The 14673-nt window shown below is 44.7% G+C and overlaps 1 protein-coding gene across 9 annotated transcripts in view; it reads left to right on the top strand.

The window, feature by feature from the left end:
* The first annotated feature begins 1501 nt into the window (after positions 1–1501).
* REEP1 (receptor accessory protein 1) overlaps positions 1502–14673 on the top strand; it is a 71282-nt gene continuing 58110 nt past the window's right edge. For 7 of the 9 annotated variants that reach the window (XM_069796135.1, XM_069796158.1, XM_069796151.1 and 4 more), the window contains exon 1: positions 3770–3840. In XM_069796135.1, the coding sequence (XP_069652236.1) occupies positions 3785–3840 (56 nt within the window). In that variant the 5' untranslated portion in view covers positions 3770–3784. Of the gene's footprint in view, positions 1746–2596; positions 2653–3769; positions 3841–14673 lie in introns of those variants that run through there. The other 2 variants (XM_069796126.1, XM_069796117.1) reach the window with 2 other exon arrangements.

The following is a 14673-nucleotide window of genomic DNA, read 5'->3' as shown; positions in this document are numbered from 1 at the left end:
AGGAATGTTTGGTGGTGGCCCCGTGCCTCCAGCTGTGGTTCACAGCCTGTCTGTAACCAGAAAATACCGGTGTTTGTAAAGGAAATGCGGCTGTAACCCAGGGAGGTCGGTGAGGAGGTGACAGCTTGTTACAGGTCACAGCGTGATGTGGAAGTTCCCTCTGGTGGAGGAACAGACCCACTGCAGAGAGAAGAGCAATGCGGCCATGTAGATGCTCCCCCTAGAAGATAATTTTTAGAGGTGCTGAACTTTAACTACATGCATGTCTATACCTGCAGCTTTAGCTGAAGACTGTGGGTGTTATTGGTTTTCTGGGGACCAGATCCAGAGAGCCTACATAATAAAAGACGATCCTGTTATGGAGGACTTTGAGCTGAGCAGAAGGAAGGTGTTAGGTAAGGGCTGGATGTCGTGTGATGATCATCCTCCTGTGGAAATGGACAGGAGTGTGAGGATGGCTGTGCCCCCTGGGACTGGAGAGGTCTGTGATCAGCTCCTAGCTCTGCTGCCTCTGGTTTGAAATGTTCCGTCTCTCCCTAGAAGAGTTCCTCACAGGTTACAATACATTAGGGAATGTCAGCCTCTTTCAGCTATGCTGTCTCAGAATGACAGGAAAAATTCACTGCAGATGCACAGTCCTAGAAAAGAACAATGTGTCGGGTGTGGAGGCAGGGATCCTGCAGAGCAGCCAGGGTGGCTGGAACCCTGGCCCTAACGCCTGAAACCGGGCCAACTGCTCCATGGAGCAGCCTCCAAGTGAAGCTTGGGGCTGGTCTCATGATGGCAAGCTTGAGATCTAAAGATTGCCGCAAGACTAAAACACATCGTGAATTCCCGTGGGCATGTGTGCTTCTGATAGAAGAAAAAAACCAAAGCAGTGGGAGATGATTTCTGGCAGTCTAATCACATTTGGCATCTGCCAACGTAGCAAAGGAAAAGAAGAAGAACCCAAAGGAAACTTAGGGAAGAACAACCTACAGGTCGAGCCAACATCTGTTGTTTTGCGTGTGGGCAAATGTCCCTCGTGGAAATTGGACTTGATAGCCTTGACACCCCCTAACGAACACTAACGTGGAGGAGAGATTGCTGGCTGTCATCACTGACAGCGACGGGAATTCAGCGGGATGGGGCAGCTAATATAATACCCTTGTCGTTTGTGCCTGGAAACTTTGGGGCATGGAGGGGGGGTCCGTCTCTTCCCGTATATCCGAGACGCCCATCGACACCATGCCCCGGCTTTGCCCTTACTTTGATATGAGCGGTCGATAGGGTTTGCTTCGCCGCCCGCTCGGCTGCGGCGGTCCAGAAGCTGACGCGTGTCTGCCCCATGCCGCAGCGCGGGGAAGGGACCCCCTCCCGGCTGGCGCAGCCGCCGCCCTCTCCCCGTCCTCCCTCCGCACGCTCCCCGTACGCCCGGGGGTCTCCCGCTGCGGAGGCCGGCGGGGTCTGCTCCTCCTCCTCCTCCTCCTCCTCCTCCTCCTCCCGCAGCGCCGAGCACCGCGGGGGGCGGCCGCGGGCCCTGCCCAATCTCCGCGGCCGGGCCCGGCTGCGCGTTGGCTGCCGGCGGCGGCGCCGCCAGTGAGGCTGCGCTGAGGCTGCGGGGCCGGATGGCCGAGCCGCCCGCCCCGCTCACTCGGGCGGCGGCCGGCGGCGGGCGAGGAGACGGGGCGAGCCCTCCCTGCCGGGAGAGCCAGCCCTGCGGCACGCAGCGCCATGGTCTCATGGATCATCTCCAGGCTAGTGGTGTGAGTAGCTGCCGGTCGGCACCTGCACGCGTGTGTCGGCGTGTCCCTGCCTGCCTGTGGGGTGTGCGTGTGTGTGTCTGTGCGGTGTCCGCACCGCGCCTGCTGCCTGTCCCGCTCGCCCCTGCTGTGAATACGCGGTGGCGGCCACTCGGCTAAATTTAGCAGGTTGTTGGTAGGGATGGGGCGCTCGGCTGCTCGATGGGTGAGGGAGAAAATAGGTGGGTCAAGCGGTATTTTCCAGCGTGGGAAAATTACCGGGGGGGTTGGAGGGCAAAATGCTGCCGTGCTGTACAGCGCAAGGTGACAGGGGAGAAGGAGGACGGTTGGCATCCGGCGATGAACCGGCTCGGGGTCGCCAGGGGGAATCGAGCATCAGCGGGTGGGAAAATGGACGTGAATTTGGGCAGCGGCGCTTTGTTAGCGGGGCTCGGCGCGGCTGGCTGGGACTCGCGAGGGGGCGTGGGAGAGGCGGCCGCGGGGTCTCCCAGCCGCTACCGCTGCTTTCTTCTCGCTTTTTTTGTAAAAGAAATATCAAATATTTCGTTCTTCTTTGCAACTTGCCGCCCACCCTCTCAAAAGACGTTCTCGATTTCCCTTTAACCTGTCAGCCTGGGAGGAGAAGTGTGTGGCTCTTTGCACTTGTCCTACGGCTTTTCCATGGCTGGAAGTGCTGTAGGTGGGAATATGTGTAGAAATTCCCTGGAAATTCTTCGGAGGCAACAGGGGAAAAAGGAGCAAGCGTGAGGTATATGTTCATCTGCCCCACCTGAGAAGAGATACAGCGAGAAAAGGGCATTTTTGATGCCACTAAGGAAATTCCCAGGGGTGTGTGTGGGGGGTGTTTAGGCTTAAGGTGGGGCAGCAGGATGGCTGATCTGTCTCCTTTCTGGAAACGTGGCTGGTCAAGGTTAGTACACTGAATCAGATGAATCATTTGCCAGTTTTCTCTGTCTGGTACATATAGCTGCAGACTCAGGAGAACATCTGTTGTGCTCTTAAGTTATTGTAGAGGGTCTGCAAGGGCCTGTCACTGTCTTTGTCTGAAAGAAATGTGCCATGATGTTGCACCATCAGCATAGTTCCAGAAAGGCGTTTTCAAGGGCTCCTCTTTTGCCAAGTGAGATAAAACATCAAAAGGAAAACTCACCTTGATCTTAGCTATCTCTCTGTATCACTAAGAATTTGGGTGGCTGTCAGATACGAAGATTTTGGGGGGTTCCAGAGTTGAATTTAGCCCCTGGAGGTATATCATCTGGATTCAGCTGCAGCTGTTGCTAGCCATTATTTGGTTTGCACTTCATTCTGGGAAAGCGTGTTAAATATTTAGATGATTTAATTTGAACAGTATAACTGTGCAGATATCTCTTGACAGCAATGTGAGATGTAGTGTGTATTGTCCAAGGCTGCTTTTCTTTCTTCTCTACTAGACTAATATCCACTTTGAAAAAACCTGTCATCGTGTAACCCAGCTAATCTTCAGGAACAAAGAATGTCTACAGAGAGATGGTAGTTTAACTTACTTCCCTCGGCACACACATATACACACGGGTGGTTTCATCTAAGACACATGGACTGGGTAAAAATCTGATAGTGGCAGGACACAGAGCAGTTGACATCTGCAGTCAGGTAATTAGCTGAACATACAAACCTTCCCATTCTCTTCAGCTTTATTTATCTGAATAGCATGTCACAGTATGAAATCAGCTGTGTAGAGGGTGGTACCAATTACTTGTTATACTAGAATTTCAATAGCAAATAACAATTTGAATACACAGTGTAAATATTAATAATTTAGTAATCATAGTAATAATTAAAAAAGAATTTTGCAAGGAAACCTACAGCAAGCCAAGCTTGATCCCCACTTTCTTTGCATGTTTTGCACTAGGAAGTGCTGGTTTGTTATGATCCCAGCAAGAACCTCGGACTCTGTAGAGTATTGCTTAAAATACCATTTACTAGAGCTAACATTATAAAGAAAAAGAGGAGAGTATAAATAATCTTACATCCCTTCAGATGCTGGAAACCCTGAGCTGCCTAACATGGAACAGCCCTCCAGTCTGGGCGTAGCACACCGTACAGATCTGTCTGTGGAAAGGTTAGCTTGCATTTTGGTCTTTTGAGCCCTTATTTTATTTTCTTTTTAAAAACAAAACAAAAGGCAATTCTATTCATCATTTCTACTGTCAAATGAAAAGGATGTTCACAAGAGAACTTGTTGCTGCACTTTTAGATGAAGACAAACAAGGACATGCAGGTGGTTTAATTGCTGGTGACCACTGTGAACTTCCTACAGGCTCCTTTGTTACAATTAACCAGATGAGTTGATCCTGCATCCAAGGGGTGTGTGCAGCACAACACTGGCCAGAAGGCCAAGCTATACATGCAGCACAGCATGGGCCTGCACCCACGCAGGTTAACTGTTAGGTGGCTCGCTGACTCCCCAGTGTACAGTGGTCTTCAGATTAGGATCATGGCAAAGATTTAATCTATCTAATCTGATTTCCCCATCTTATTATGTATCACTAGTTGATCCATCAGTACAGACAGCTGTGGTCTAAGTAGGATAGCCACCTGGTTGGGCTTTTTTTTCCCCTGCTTGTGCCTAGTTAGTTGTTTTTTCATCAAATCTTACTACTTGATAAGGATTATGAGGAAAGTGTTGTGGTTTAGTCACACCATGAATATTGCTTTGTGCTCTTACGACTTCTGCTGATCTCCATGTTATGTCTGATATGACTCAGCTAACAGAAAGGGCTTTAAAACAAAAAGCAAACCTTTGCTTTGGCTCTTGGGTGCTTTGTTGCTTCTGTTATCCCTGATTTGGTTGTCACTGTCCTGGCAATTTCAGTTTCCAAAGTGTTGCTGAAGAAGAGTGTGAGCACTTCTCACCCACTTCAGTGGGAGGTCAGGCAGCATGCTGCAAACCATCTCCTACATAATTTCAGCTTTAGTGTTTGGACTTTGTGCTAACGCTGGTCTGGAGTGCTGGCTTGTTCTATTCTGCCTGCAGAGCTGTGTGCTGATAACGTCCAGAAGAGAAATGATAGAAACCTCAGAGTAGCATCTTCTACTGCCGTAGCTGTGTGTTAAAGTCGAAGACTTTATTATTGTCAGGATCTGCACTTGGAACTGTACAAATGTGAAACAAAATTATAATCCTGTCCCTGGATATCTTTTTCCTTTAAGAGGTCAATTCTCATCCAACTAAAGTCCAGGTAGTTTTTTCACTTACCTCAACAAGAATAAAATCAGGATGTTCTTTTTCTCATGGTAGTAGATTACAGGTGACTTTTCCACCAAGGGGTGTCTGGGATCACTGTAATTGTGATTGTTGCATCTTGGAGTTATTCGTTGCTTTGTCTCTCACAATAACTGCAATGGGATAGCATTGTTATTCATGGGTTAATTACAACTCCTTTTTTATTCATCATCTGTGAGTAATCTGAAAGGACATCCCAGAACACCTGTATTTCAATTTCCTCATCTGTGAAGTGTAATGAACCGTGCTGAATTTATCTTCCCTGAGGCAGACCAGAAGGGATCAGTGGCATGTCCTACCATCTACAGTTTATTGCTATTCATTTTGAAGGAGATTCTTTTTGCTTCAAGTGGTAGAGGCCACTCTAGCAGAAGGACTTGGGATATGTCTTTGTTATTGCAGTCCAGTTCAGCTACAGTGCATAGCACTGGCAATCCTAGGTGGTTACTGGTCTGCTGTACCTTTTGGCTGTTGTCTAAAAGCATTTTGAAGTTAAAAGTGGTATATATAAATGCAGCCTATTGTATTTGCAGGGAAATGCTATTCTTTTCCCAGAAACACGGAACTTGCTTTCTGTGCTTGGGATCATGCAGAACAGAAATACAGGTTTTGGCTCTAATTCTGAAAGTTAGGCACATCACACTGCCTGTTGAAAGCCTTTCAATCTAGAACATGTGGCAGAGGAAGGAGAAGTCCGTAGAAATGAGACTGGATCAGACAGGTCATCAATAGTTGAGATGATACTGTGTGACTTAGGCATTTGAATTCCTGCTGTGAGGAGCTTAGAAGTGCATTACAAATTATTATAAAATGGTTAAATATGTTCTTCATGGTGGAAAAAACCCATCCTTAATTATGCTTTTTTTCCAGTATTTGTTTTCTTTTAAATCAAAGTATCAGTAATGGCCTGTCTGATCTCTCAGGGTTTGATGTGAAATAGGGTCGCAGCCTCAGATGTTCACTGGGAATTCCCGTCCCTGTGTGGAAGTAACAGGGATCTGGGGATTTATCAGAGGCATCCTTTCTTCTGGCTGTCACTGGAAGCAGGTAGGTCTGAAAAAAAAACAAAGAGGAACCAAAGAATTCTTTAAACTGATGAGTGAAATTTCCTTCCTTGTCACAATTTCTCTGCTTTCTCTTTCTTGGTTACTGTGATGCCATTTTAGCAAGGGTAGGTGAGATTGGCCACCCCCATCCTTAGCTGGTATAAATCCATAGTGCTGCTGAGTCAGACATTGATTTAATCAAAAGGCACTGCTTACATCAGTAATGAATTTCCATTTTAGAGAAACTTAGCAGATCCTTCCTCCTCCTGTTTATTATGTTTATGGGAAGCCTGAAGACATTTATGAATGAAAAAAAAAAAGTCATGTAATAGAGATTATATGATGGTAGAAAAGGATAACTTGCATCCTCTTTACTAGAGGCAGGCAGAGACAGGATCTGCTCAAGTGGGCAAGAGCTGTTCTCATGAAGGCATAGCACAGACCTGTGCTTTTGGTTATTGATATGTCGGCATTAGCCTCTCAGTTGATGTATACCACATATATGAAGGTCCTTCACAGTCTACATTATTTACTTGGAGCTGGCAGGTGATGTGAAGGATTCTGGTATTTATTGCCCTGTATAGGCCTCAACACCAGTGATGCGAAATCATGTGAACATACAGCAATGGACCTAGTGTGGCTTGAGCTCTCTGCTAAGGCTGTGGGGATGAGTTTGCAGCAGACTCTTTTACATGCTCGGGAAGTGGGAAGGGCAGACCCCCTGCCATACATGCAGAATTTGCAAAGAAATGTTACCTATACAATAAGGTGGTGTAATCCCTCTGAAACAGATCTTGCAGTTTTGCACTGCTGCTCTCCCTCGCATGAAGAGCAAGTGGTCTCTGCGGCTCCCAGCTCAGCCCGGCATCCACCACGTGCATCTTTGCTGCAGCCTTTACGGCTCTGCTGAGGGGGCAGAACCTGTTGGTGACAGTAACTGACAGAGGAGCATCCAGCGCAGGTGCGACATTTGCTTTGCCCTTCATGTGAAATGTGACCATGCTGATCACACTGCAGGGGATAACGCTGCCTGCGGCTTTGTCAACCGTGACCCAGATTTTCCTGCAGAAGCACAGATGTGCTGGAAATGCTCTTAGCACCAGTGGGGAAGGTTTTCTTGCATGCACATGAATACACTGCAGATGTAATGCTGGTTTGGTAAGGGAGCATGTTTTACCAAACTAGAAGTTGTGGAATACGGCTAAGAGGCTTGGCCTTTGCAGCTGCCTTAATACAGTATTTTGCCTTTGTGGGACCCTTTCCATTTCACTGTATTAAAGCACTTTGAAGCATTAATTTAGTATTGTGTCATCAGAATGCTTTTTACTGCCATTGTATTGGTAAGGGTGCTGAGGCACAGGGAGACCAAGTGATGTGTCCAGTATTCCACAGAAAACCGGTGGTAACAGGTAATAAATTTCCTCCAAGCTCCTTGGTAGATAAGTTAATGAAAGGGAATCTGATCAAAGGAGTTGGGCATTCTGGTTGTGGTTCATTTTATGGATTCATGATGAGTGTAAGAGGGGTAGAAGAAAACTACAGACTTGAATAGATGCTGGTTGAAGCAGTTGAACAACCAAAGGCTTAAGTATTCTGAATAATGACCCATTCCTTTTCAGGTCCTCAGTGCTGTTGTCAGTGTCACAGACAGCAGAATGCAACAGCCAGACTGCCTAACTCAGGCTACTAAGTTGGGCATTACACTACATAAAATTGGTTATTTAGTCCCAGCAGGGACATTTAGAGCCAAGTTACTCAACCTGTGGTCCACAGATGGCTGACAGTCCACAAAACATCAGGCAATCCATGAAAATGTTTCAGCTCTAAAACCAAAATCCTCGTACAGGCAGTTGTTGGTTATGTACTAATTGATTTAATCAGGTGATACTATATTTTACCACATTTTTTTAGTTGCAAGTTTTGTAACTATATCTACTGAATTACAATTTTGTAAAATATTAACATTTCAACATTTTACCAATTCCACGTGACTTATTATTTGTCATCTGTCCTTAAGCAACAGTGGGATGTAAAATGAGCTGTATATTTCTTTCAAAGGGTCAGGTGGTCCAGTGATTAGGAAAGGTTGAGAAACACTTTTTCATGCTCTTATTGCAGTTAATAGAGACAGACATCTCTAAGGAGCTTCCATTAAAGGTAACGTGTTGCATAGAGAGCCGTTTGGTCAAGAGGAGATGCTTGGTACAAAGAAGACAAAGGAGGACATATAATCATGCCTCCTACTTCTTGAGCAATTGCTTCTAGGTACTAAGCAGTGCATTTGCCTTTCTGCTTCCATGCTTTCAGCAGACAGAGGTGGTATCTTGGGAACTTTCAGGCTAATCATAAAGGTAGGATGAAGAGTTGAGTGCTGCAGAAGTATTGGCCAGTTTGTATTGCTGTAGAACCTTTATATGTGAAAGTTTCTTCTATGTCCTCATTAGGCAGCTAGGATCTGAGTCTAGATTTCCTTTTGTTGACTTGTCCACTTGACTTTATCAGGGCCATTCAGCAGTTTCCAGGTAGGTCTTGTGAGATGAAATGGCTTAGTGGAGGGATGCATCCATGTAATTGGGCTCTTTACAAGCAAAACACTTGTATGGCAAAATCTCACTTAAATTACCTGTCTTGTTGAAGTTAATCACATGCTGCTTTTTGCAGAGGAAGGAGTCACATACTTTTGTTATCACTCGTATGCTATTTCGATTGTAAACTCTTTTAGGCAGGAAGTCTCATTTAGTATTTTTGATTTTACAGCACCCTAGACAATGGGGTTTAGTCTCTAGTTGGTTGTCCTAAGTTCTCTAGTAATATAAAAATAAGTAATGTATGAATAAATGCAACTCTGCCTTCTAGGTGAATCATTTGAGACTGATCCTGTGCTCCCTGGTAATTTCTTTCTGACGCTATTACTGGTACAGTGTTCGTGTTCTGTTTTGGCATTTCACATGCGTGTAGTAAGACAAGATTCCTGCTCTGAGGAGCTCCTAATTTAAAATGACAAATTATAGGCAAAACAGATGGTGAGCAGAGTGGTGAGAATGAACTAGAAGAAGCGACAAAATGAAAACTGTGTTTTATCTTTCCACGACGTGTGCTTCTGAAGAGAGGGACTGAGATAACAGGACGTGCCTGCTCATTCTGCAGGCAAGACCCAGGACGACACTCCAGATGTGGAGTGGCATGCCAGAACTAGAAACATGGGTGGTACTTTCCCAAGCTTCGTACAAGAACCACTCCATCTTTTGATACGGACCTCAGAGCAGGCATGTGTCCTTAGTAGGGTACCCTGCTTTTTTTTTTTTTTCTTCTTGTAGACACACTTTGCAGGATCTAGAAGGGGAGGACAAGGAATTTTAATTTGATATGGGTGGTAAAGCAGCGACCTGCAGGCTAGCCAGAGGAAGGGCAGGGATGTACCGAAGAAGGAGAGAAGTTGGTTGAACGGTGCGTAGAAATGAACAGCAAGGATTGTTTCCAAAGGGACACACATTTATATGGAGGCAGAGGATTAATTGTCAAGTTGGAGATTGACTCTTGGGAGCAACAGGGGGACAGCTGGGAATGCTGGCCTGGTGTCATGCTTAGTAAAGGTTTGTTTCTTCAAATGCTGCCTACTTGCTTGCTGTGTCCCTTACTGCTAATGTGCTAATTGCTAATAAATAAACAACCAACCAATTCCAAAGAAGGAATCAATCAACTGGTCAATAAAGCTGCAGTCTGTCTTTCCCTCTTCTCTCTCATGGAGCAAACAGTAATCTTTTGCCTTCCAAAATGGCAAATTCTACAGGACAACAAAACCAGTACTGAAGAACCTACTTGTGAGGAGCTAGAAAGAATGCCCCTCACGTCTGGAATTTTGTGCCTTTTTGGATGGGTCCCAAGGATGCCAGGGCAATGTGTGTAGCCTGCCTTTGAGTCTACTAAGCAATTCAATGCTGTCAGCATCAACAAACAGTTGCAGCTCATGCTCAAGAAGCATTTCTATTCCGTTGAGTTCATACTGTTGCTTCCTTTCATTCAGCTCAGTTGAGCTCATTCTATTTCTTGTTTCCAGCCTCTAAATAAGTGTTTTTAGAGGAAAGCTGAAAGCTGATAGACATTTCTTGCCTCATGTTTTGGAGGGAGGCTTATGACCAATAACCAGCCTCGTACAAGGGAGGAGGGAAGGACTTGGGCTGCAGGTTTTGTATGAGAATGCTGCCTGGATTCAGCAGTGTTGCAAACTCCCTGTGGGAAGAGGGCAAGTTATTTATTCTTTCTTAATTTGGTACCTGTAAAATAGGCTTAGTGATAACTTCTGTCCATCTAAACTATCATCTCTGCTTTACATGTGGTAGACCCTGATGTGGCCATGCGGCACGCCCTCTGGAGTAGAATTGGAGGGGCAATATAAATATGAATTTTGAGCTGAAATTTCCAAGCCAATGGTCAAAAGTTCAGAGGTTCTCTGGGATGTTTTGCATAGACTGGCCTCTTTTGTAGCAGAGCTGTCCTGTCAGTCCCTGAGAAGCACTCATGGAGGAGTGAAACCAGGAATCTTAGATGGCATTTCATGACAAATACCCTTCTAGGAAGAATAGATGGGAAGCCCCTGGTCAAGATTAAGAGCAGAGCAATCACAGGAAGATGACCTTCTCCTGTCATCACAACATTTCATGGCTACCTTTGTCTTGATGTCTTTGGCACAAATGCCCTAATGCTTGTTGTAAGCATGTGGGGAGAGGAGCTTACTCAGACTGCAGGTCACATTAAACAGCCATAGTGATAAGGTTGCTGTTCTGCCTTGGGCAGTTCCCGCAGGGCTGTTCTGGGCCATGCTCAGCCTTGGGCCCTTTTGTGGATGAGCAGTTTGAGGCTCTTGAACTTCATCTTGCTTGTGGAAGGTTTCTGTTTGTCCTGCTGCCTCTTCTGCTGGGGCCTTGGGATGACATGTGTCTGTGCGTGTCTGAACTTAGACCTCTGAGCCACTCATATTATGTGACCCACAAGAAACTATCCCCAGTGTTAGATCAGCCTGAATAACACCATCAGGCTCCTAAAATCTACCTGCAGAATTCATGGTGGCACTTGGAGGAGAAAGATGGATGCTGGAGCTGCCCTGAGGCTAAAAGGCTTTGTGTTTAGTGATATATTTAATGGGAAAAGATTGAGTGGTTTCACTGGGCTTGCACAGCTGGAGAATGAGTGCAAGACTGGCAACTATATGGAAATGAATTGATGGTCAGTGTTTAGATTCCATTGAACATGTCCCTCTGCAAAAAACCGCCACTATCCTAGCTGGTACTTTTGCTGGAAATCACAGCAGAGAGGCCAGGGATGTAATGGACACAGGCACTGAATGAGACTTTCTCCCTTCCAGATGATCCATCTAGGTCCAAGTTGAAGCACATTGGCAGGGCAGCTTGGAGGCTGTTTGCATCTTCCCTGGTTTAATTGCACCTGTTTTGCAGCTGAACAAAGGATTTAACTTTCCAGGCTTATTGTTTTCACTCTGCTTATAAGGATTTTGGTCAAAACAGAAGGATGTTGCTATTTAGAAAGAACATTAATAATTAAATTGAGATACTCTGGGGAATATACCCCATAAGGCTGGATTTGTTGAATTTAAGTAGATCATAATAATTTCCATGGCAACATACTCTGCTGTCCTATATACAGAAAGGGTCTTTCTTGTAGGATCAAATGCAGAGAGGAAGCTGTTATTTAAAACAGATACCTTAAAAACACAGACAACAAAATAAGAGTAAATAGTTTCCTGCATAAATGTTGTAGGAATTTTCTCATGTTTGTTATATTGTGCAAACCTCTTTTCATAGCTGTCAGAATGCAATCAATCAAACCAATCCCCTGCTGACTCTAATGATTTAGGGAGAAACTGTGATCTAATGATTGTTTCTCAGGATATCAACTCTGTCTCATAGATATATCCATATTTGTAGATGTATATAACTATAACTGTTGTGAATCTGTAACATAGACTACTCTGGTAATTTTGAACAGGCCTACTAGAATCTCTGTGTTTTACTGCCTATACCTGTGTCTGTGCTAGTAGTCGTCCATCTCGCAGCATTAGATAAAGCTTGTTTCATCAGTATTTGGATAGCATTTTGAGATCTTTTTATGTGGTGTGTTCTGTTACAGCTGACTGTTAGATGGGAATTTGTAATGATGGTCTAGCACCTGAACACTTAGAGATAATTGAGTAAATACACATTCACTTAGAAGATTTGGAGGTTCTTAGATCCAACAGGAATTGCACCAACTCTTTTTCTCTACTCTAGCAATCAAATAAGTGTATCATTTTATATGCTCAAAAAAGCCTTACAGAATCCTTGTGAAATGAAAAGTGATCATCCAAACAGAAAAGATGGAATTTAATAGAAGAGTTCTCGATGTAACCTTCTAACGAAAAAACCCACAGCATATGAGGGAAAAAAAATTAGTTCATATCTGGAATAATTGCAGCTTCTGTGTTTTGTCACTGGTAGGTGTAAGTGGTGCGTTGCCAAATTTTAACAAGAACTGCCACAAAAATTCCCAGTCCTGGCTTGTGGTAAACCTGAAGGATCAAGAGTAGACGTTCTGCAGACAGGGGGAATAAATAGCTGGAAAATGCTGATTCAATGCAAACCACAATCATTTTCTCATCCCTAAGGCAATACCAGAGCTTCAAGTTGTGTTAACTGGTGCAGCTATGCTGAAGTCAGTGAGTGGTGTAAATACCCAGGTCAGAGTCCCAAGGTTGTGTTTGTAGCTCAGAATGGTGAGGGCCTTGTCGAGGGTGCCAGCTGGATCCTAGAAAAATGAATATATATAGGACAGAAACTGGCCAGTTCAAGATGACAGGAGACTTCCGTTCATTGTGGGCCTCAAGTTAAACTGTCCTTTGAGTGGGGACAGACTGAGCATGGAGGGCTCCCAAAGACATGATTCAGTCAGGACAGTTACTTTATCCTTTCTTTCAGTCTAATGTTGGAAATTTCATCGCTAGATTAGAGTATGGCTTTATCTGCCCTTCAGCAACCAAAGCCAATCAAATGGGCCATCGCAAAGCCCGTAATCAGGACATCTCTGACCTCGGATCTGGAGCTCTCTGTTGAGCTTCACTATTGAGCTTTTCTCTAGTAAGTGTTAATACGTACTGAAAGCTGAAGATGAAGAGCATGACCACCTTCTCTTTAGATTCAGTCTAAAGAATCCTAATGCCTCATTGCAGACCACCCAAACACGTATATTTTAAAAGCTACTTTAGTTGCGTCAGACGGGGAAACTGTCATCTCTCATGCTTCATCCCTGTACCTTTATGTGAAGATCTGTTACAGAGGGTGTTGCACATTGCAGCATGCTGGCTAACCATGGCCTGCTACCATTAGCTCTTAGCTTGCATCCCTGGTCCTAGCTATCTTAAATCAGTGCTGCTTTGTGGGCTTTTCAGAATCGGGAATCCCAAGGGCTTGCTGAGAGCCATTTCCAGGGCCCAAGGGGATGTGACATATGTGACTGATGATACAGACCCTATGCCTATTTCTACAGTTTATTCCTATACCACTGCAGAATGAGCAAAGCTGGTTAAGAGACTGCATACAGCCAGAGTGAAAGATCTTGCCTGTTGTCCATGAGGCAGGACATGCATTTTAAGTACATCAATACTATGCCAGATTTTGCATGGTACTGGAAACTGAACCAGTCCGCTTTCCTTGTGGTTTGTGTATGATTCATAGTTAATCTCATGCAAACCCACTCTAAAATCTCTCTCTCTCTTCCCTGCCTCCACCCCCACAAGGATTTACTTATAGATTAGATATTTTTCCTCTCTTTGCTATAGTGTGTCCTGAGGTTTTTGTACTCAGATGTGCTATACAGTCACTGGAATAGCTCAGCATTCTTTTTCAATTATTATTCTGCTGAGGTCTGCAGATACTTGGCTGTAACAAATCAGATCCCTATTCAAACACTATTGTGTTTTAGGTGTATTCTTGAAACCAAGAAACCTCACCCTGGGCAGTCAATCCATAAATGGCTGACGTCTGTGAAGATCCAGTTTTGAAGGCACATTTTATACAGCTACGTGTTGTGTTTGAAACAATTAACCATTTCATTTCAAAACACCAATGCTTTGTTTTTGGAGAGTGGCACTTGCAACACTGTCATCCTTCTGTGTGAATCTTCTTGCCTGGGAAGGGGAACAAGCACTGGACTGTGGCATTTAAACCAGCAGTATTACAATGAATAAGAAGTGATGGAAAAGCATACATAAGATAGCAGGCCGTGTGGGTGTTCCCACAAAAAGTACAAGCTGCATTCTCAAGCAGCTGCTTGCTTAGAAATCTCTGTAATGGACTTGGAAGCACTGGCTGTCTTTCCCTTTGCTTTCCTCTGAAGTTATTTCTGTGAAGTCTCCATCTGGCTCCTAAGTCTCAGTTTATATTTCATTTTATATTTTGAGTAGCTGCCAGCTGCAAGGTATGTGTGTAAGAGAACGTGAGAAGGAAAAAGAGGTGAAGTCACTAAGCCAAAAGAAAGAGAAGAGGCAAAGCCTGATTTACTGTTTTGAATTATACAATGCACTGGCTTTTTATCCAAGCCCGAAACAGAGAGGTATTCCTCACAGTGTAAGAAT

The sequence above is a fragment of the Haliaeetus albicilla genome, chromosome 1, assembly GCF_947461875.1.
Source record: "Haliaeetus albicilla chromosome 1, bHalAlb1.1, whole genome shotgun sequence".
NCBI classification, from domain to species: Eukaryota; Metazoa; Chordata; class Aves; order Accipitriformes; family Accipitridae; genus Haliaeetus; species Haliaeetus albicilla.
The sequence above is the reverse complement of the archived record's forward strand: the minus strand, read 5'-3'. Positions and strand labels throughout refer to the sequence as shown.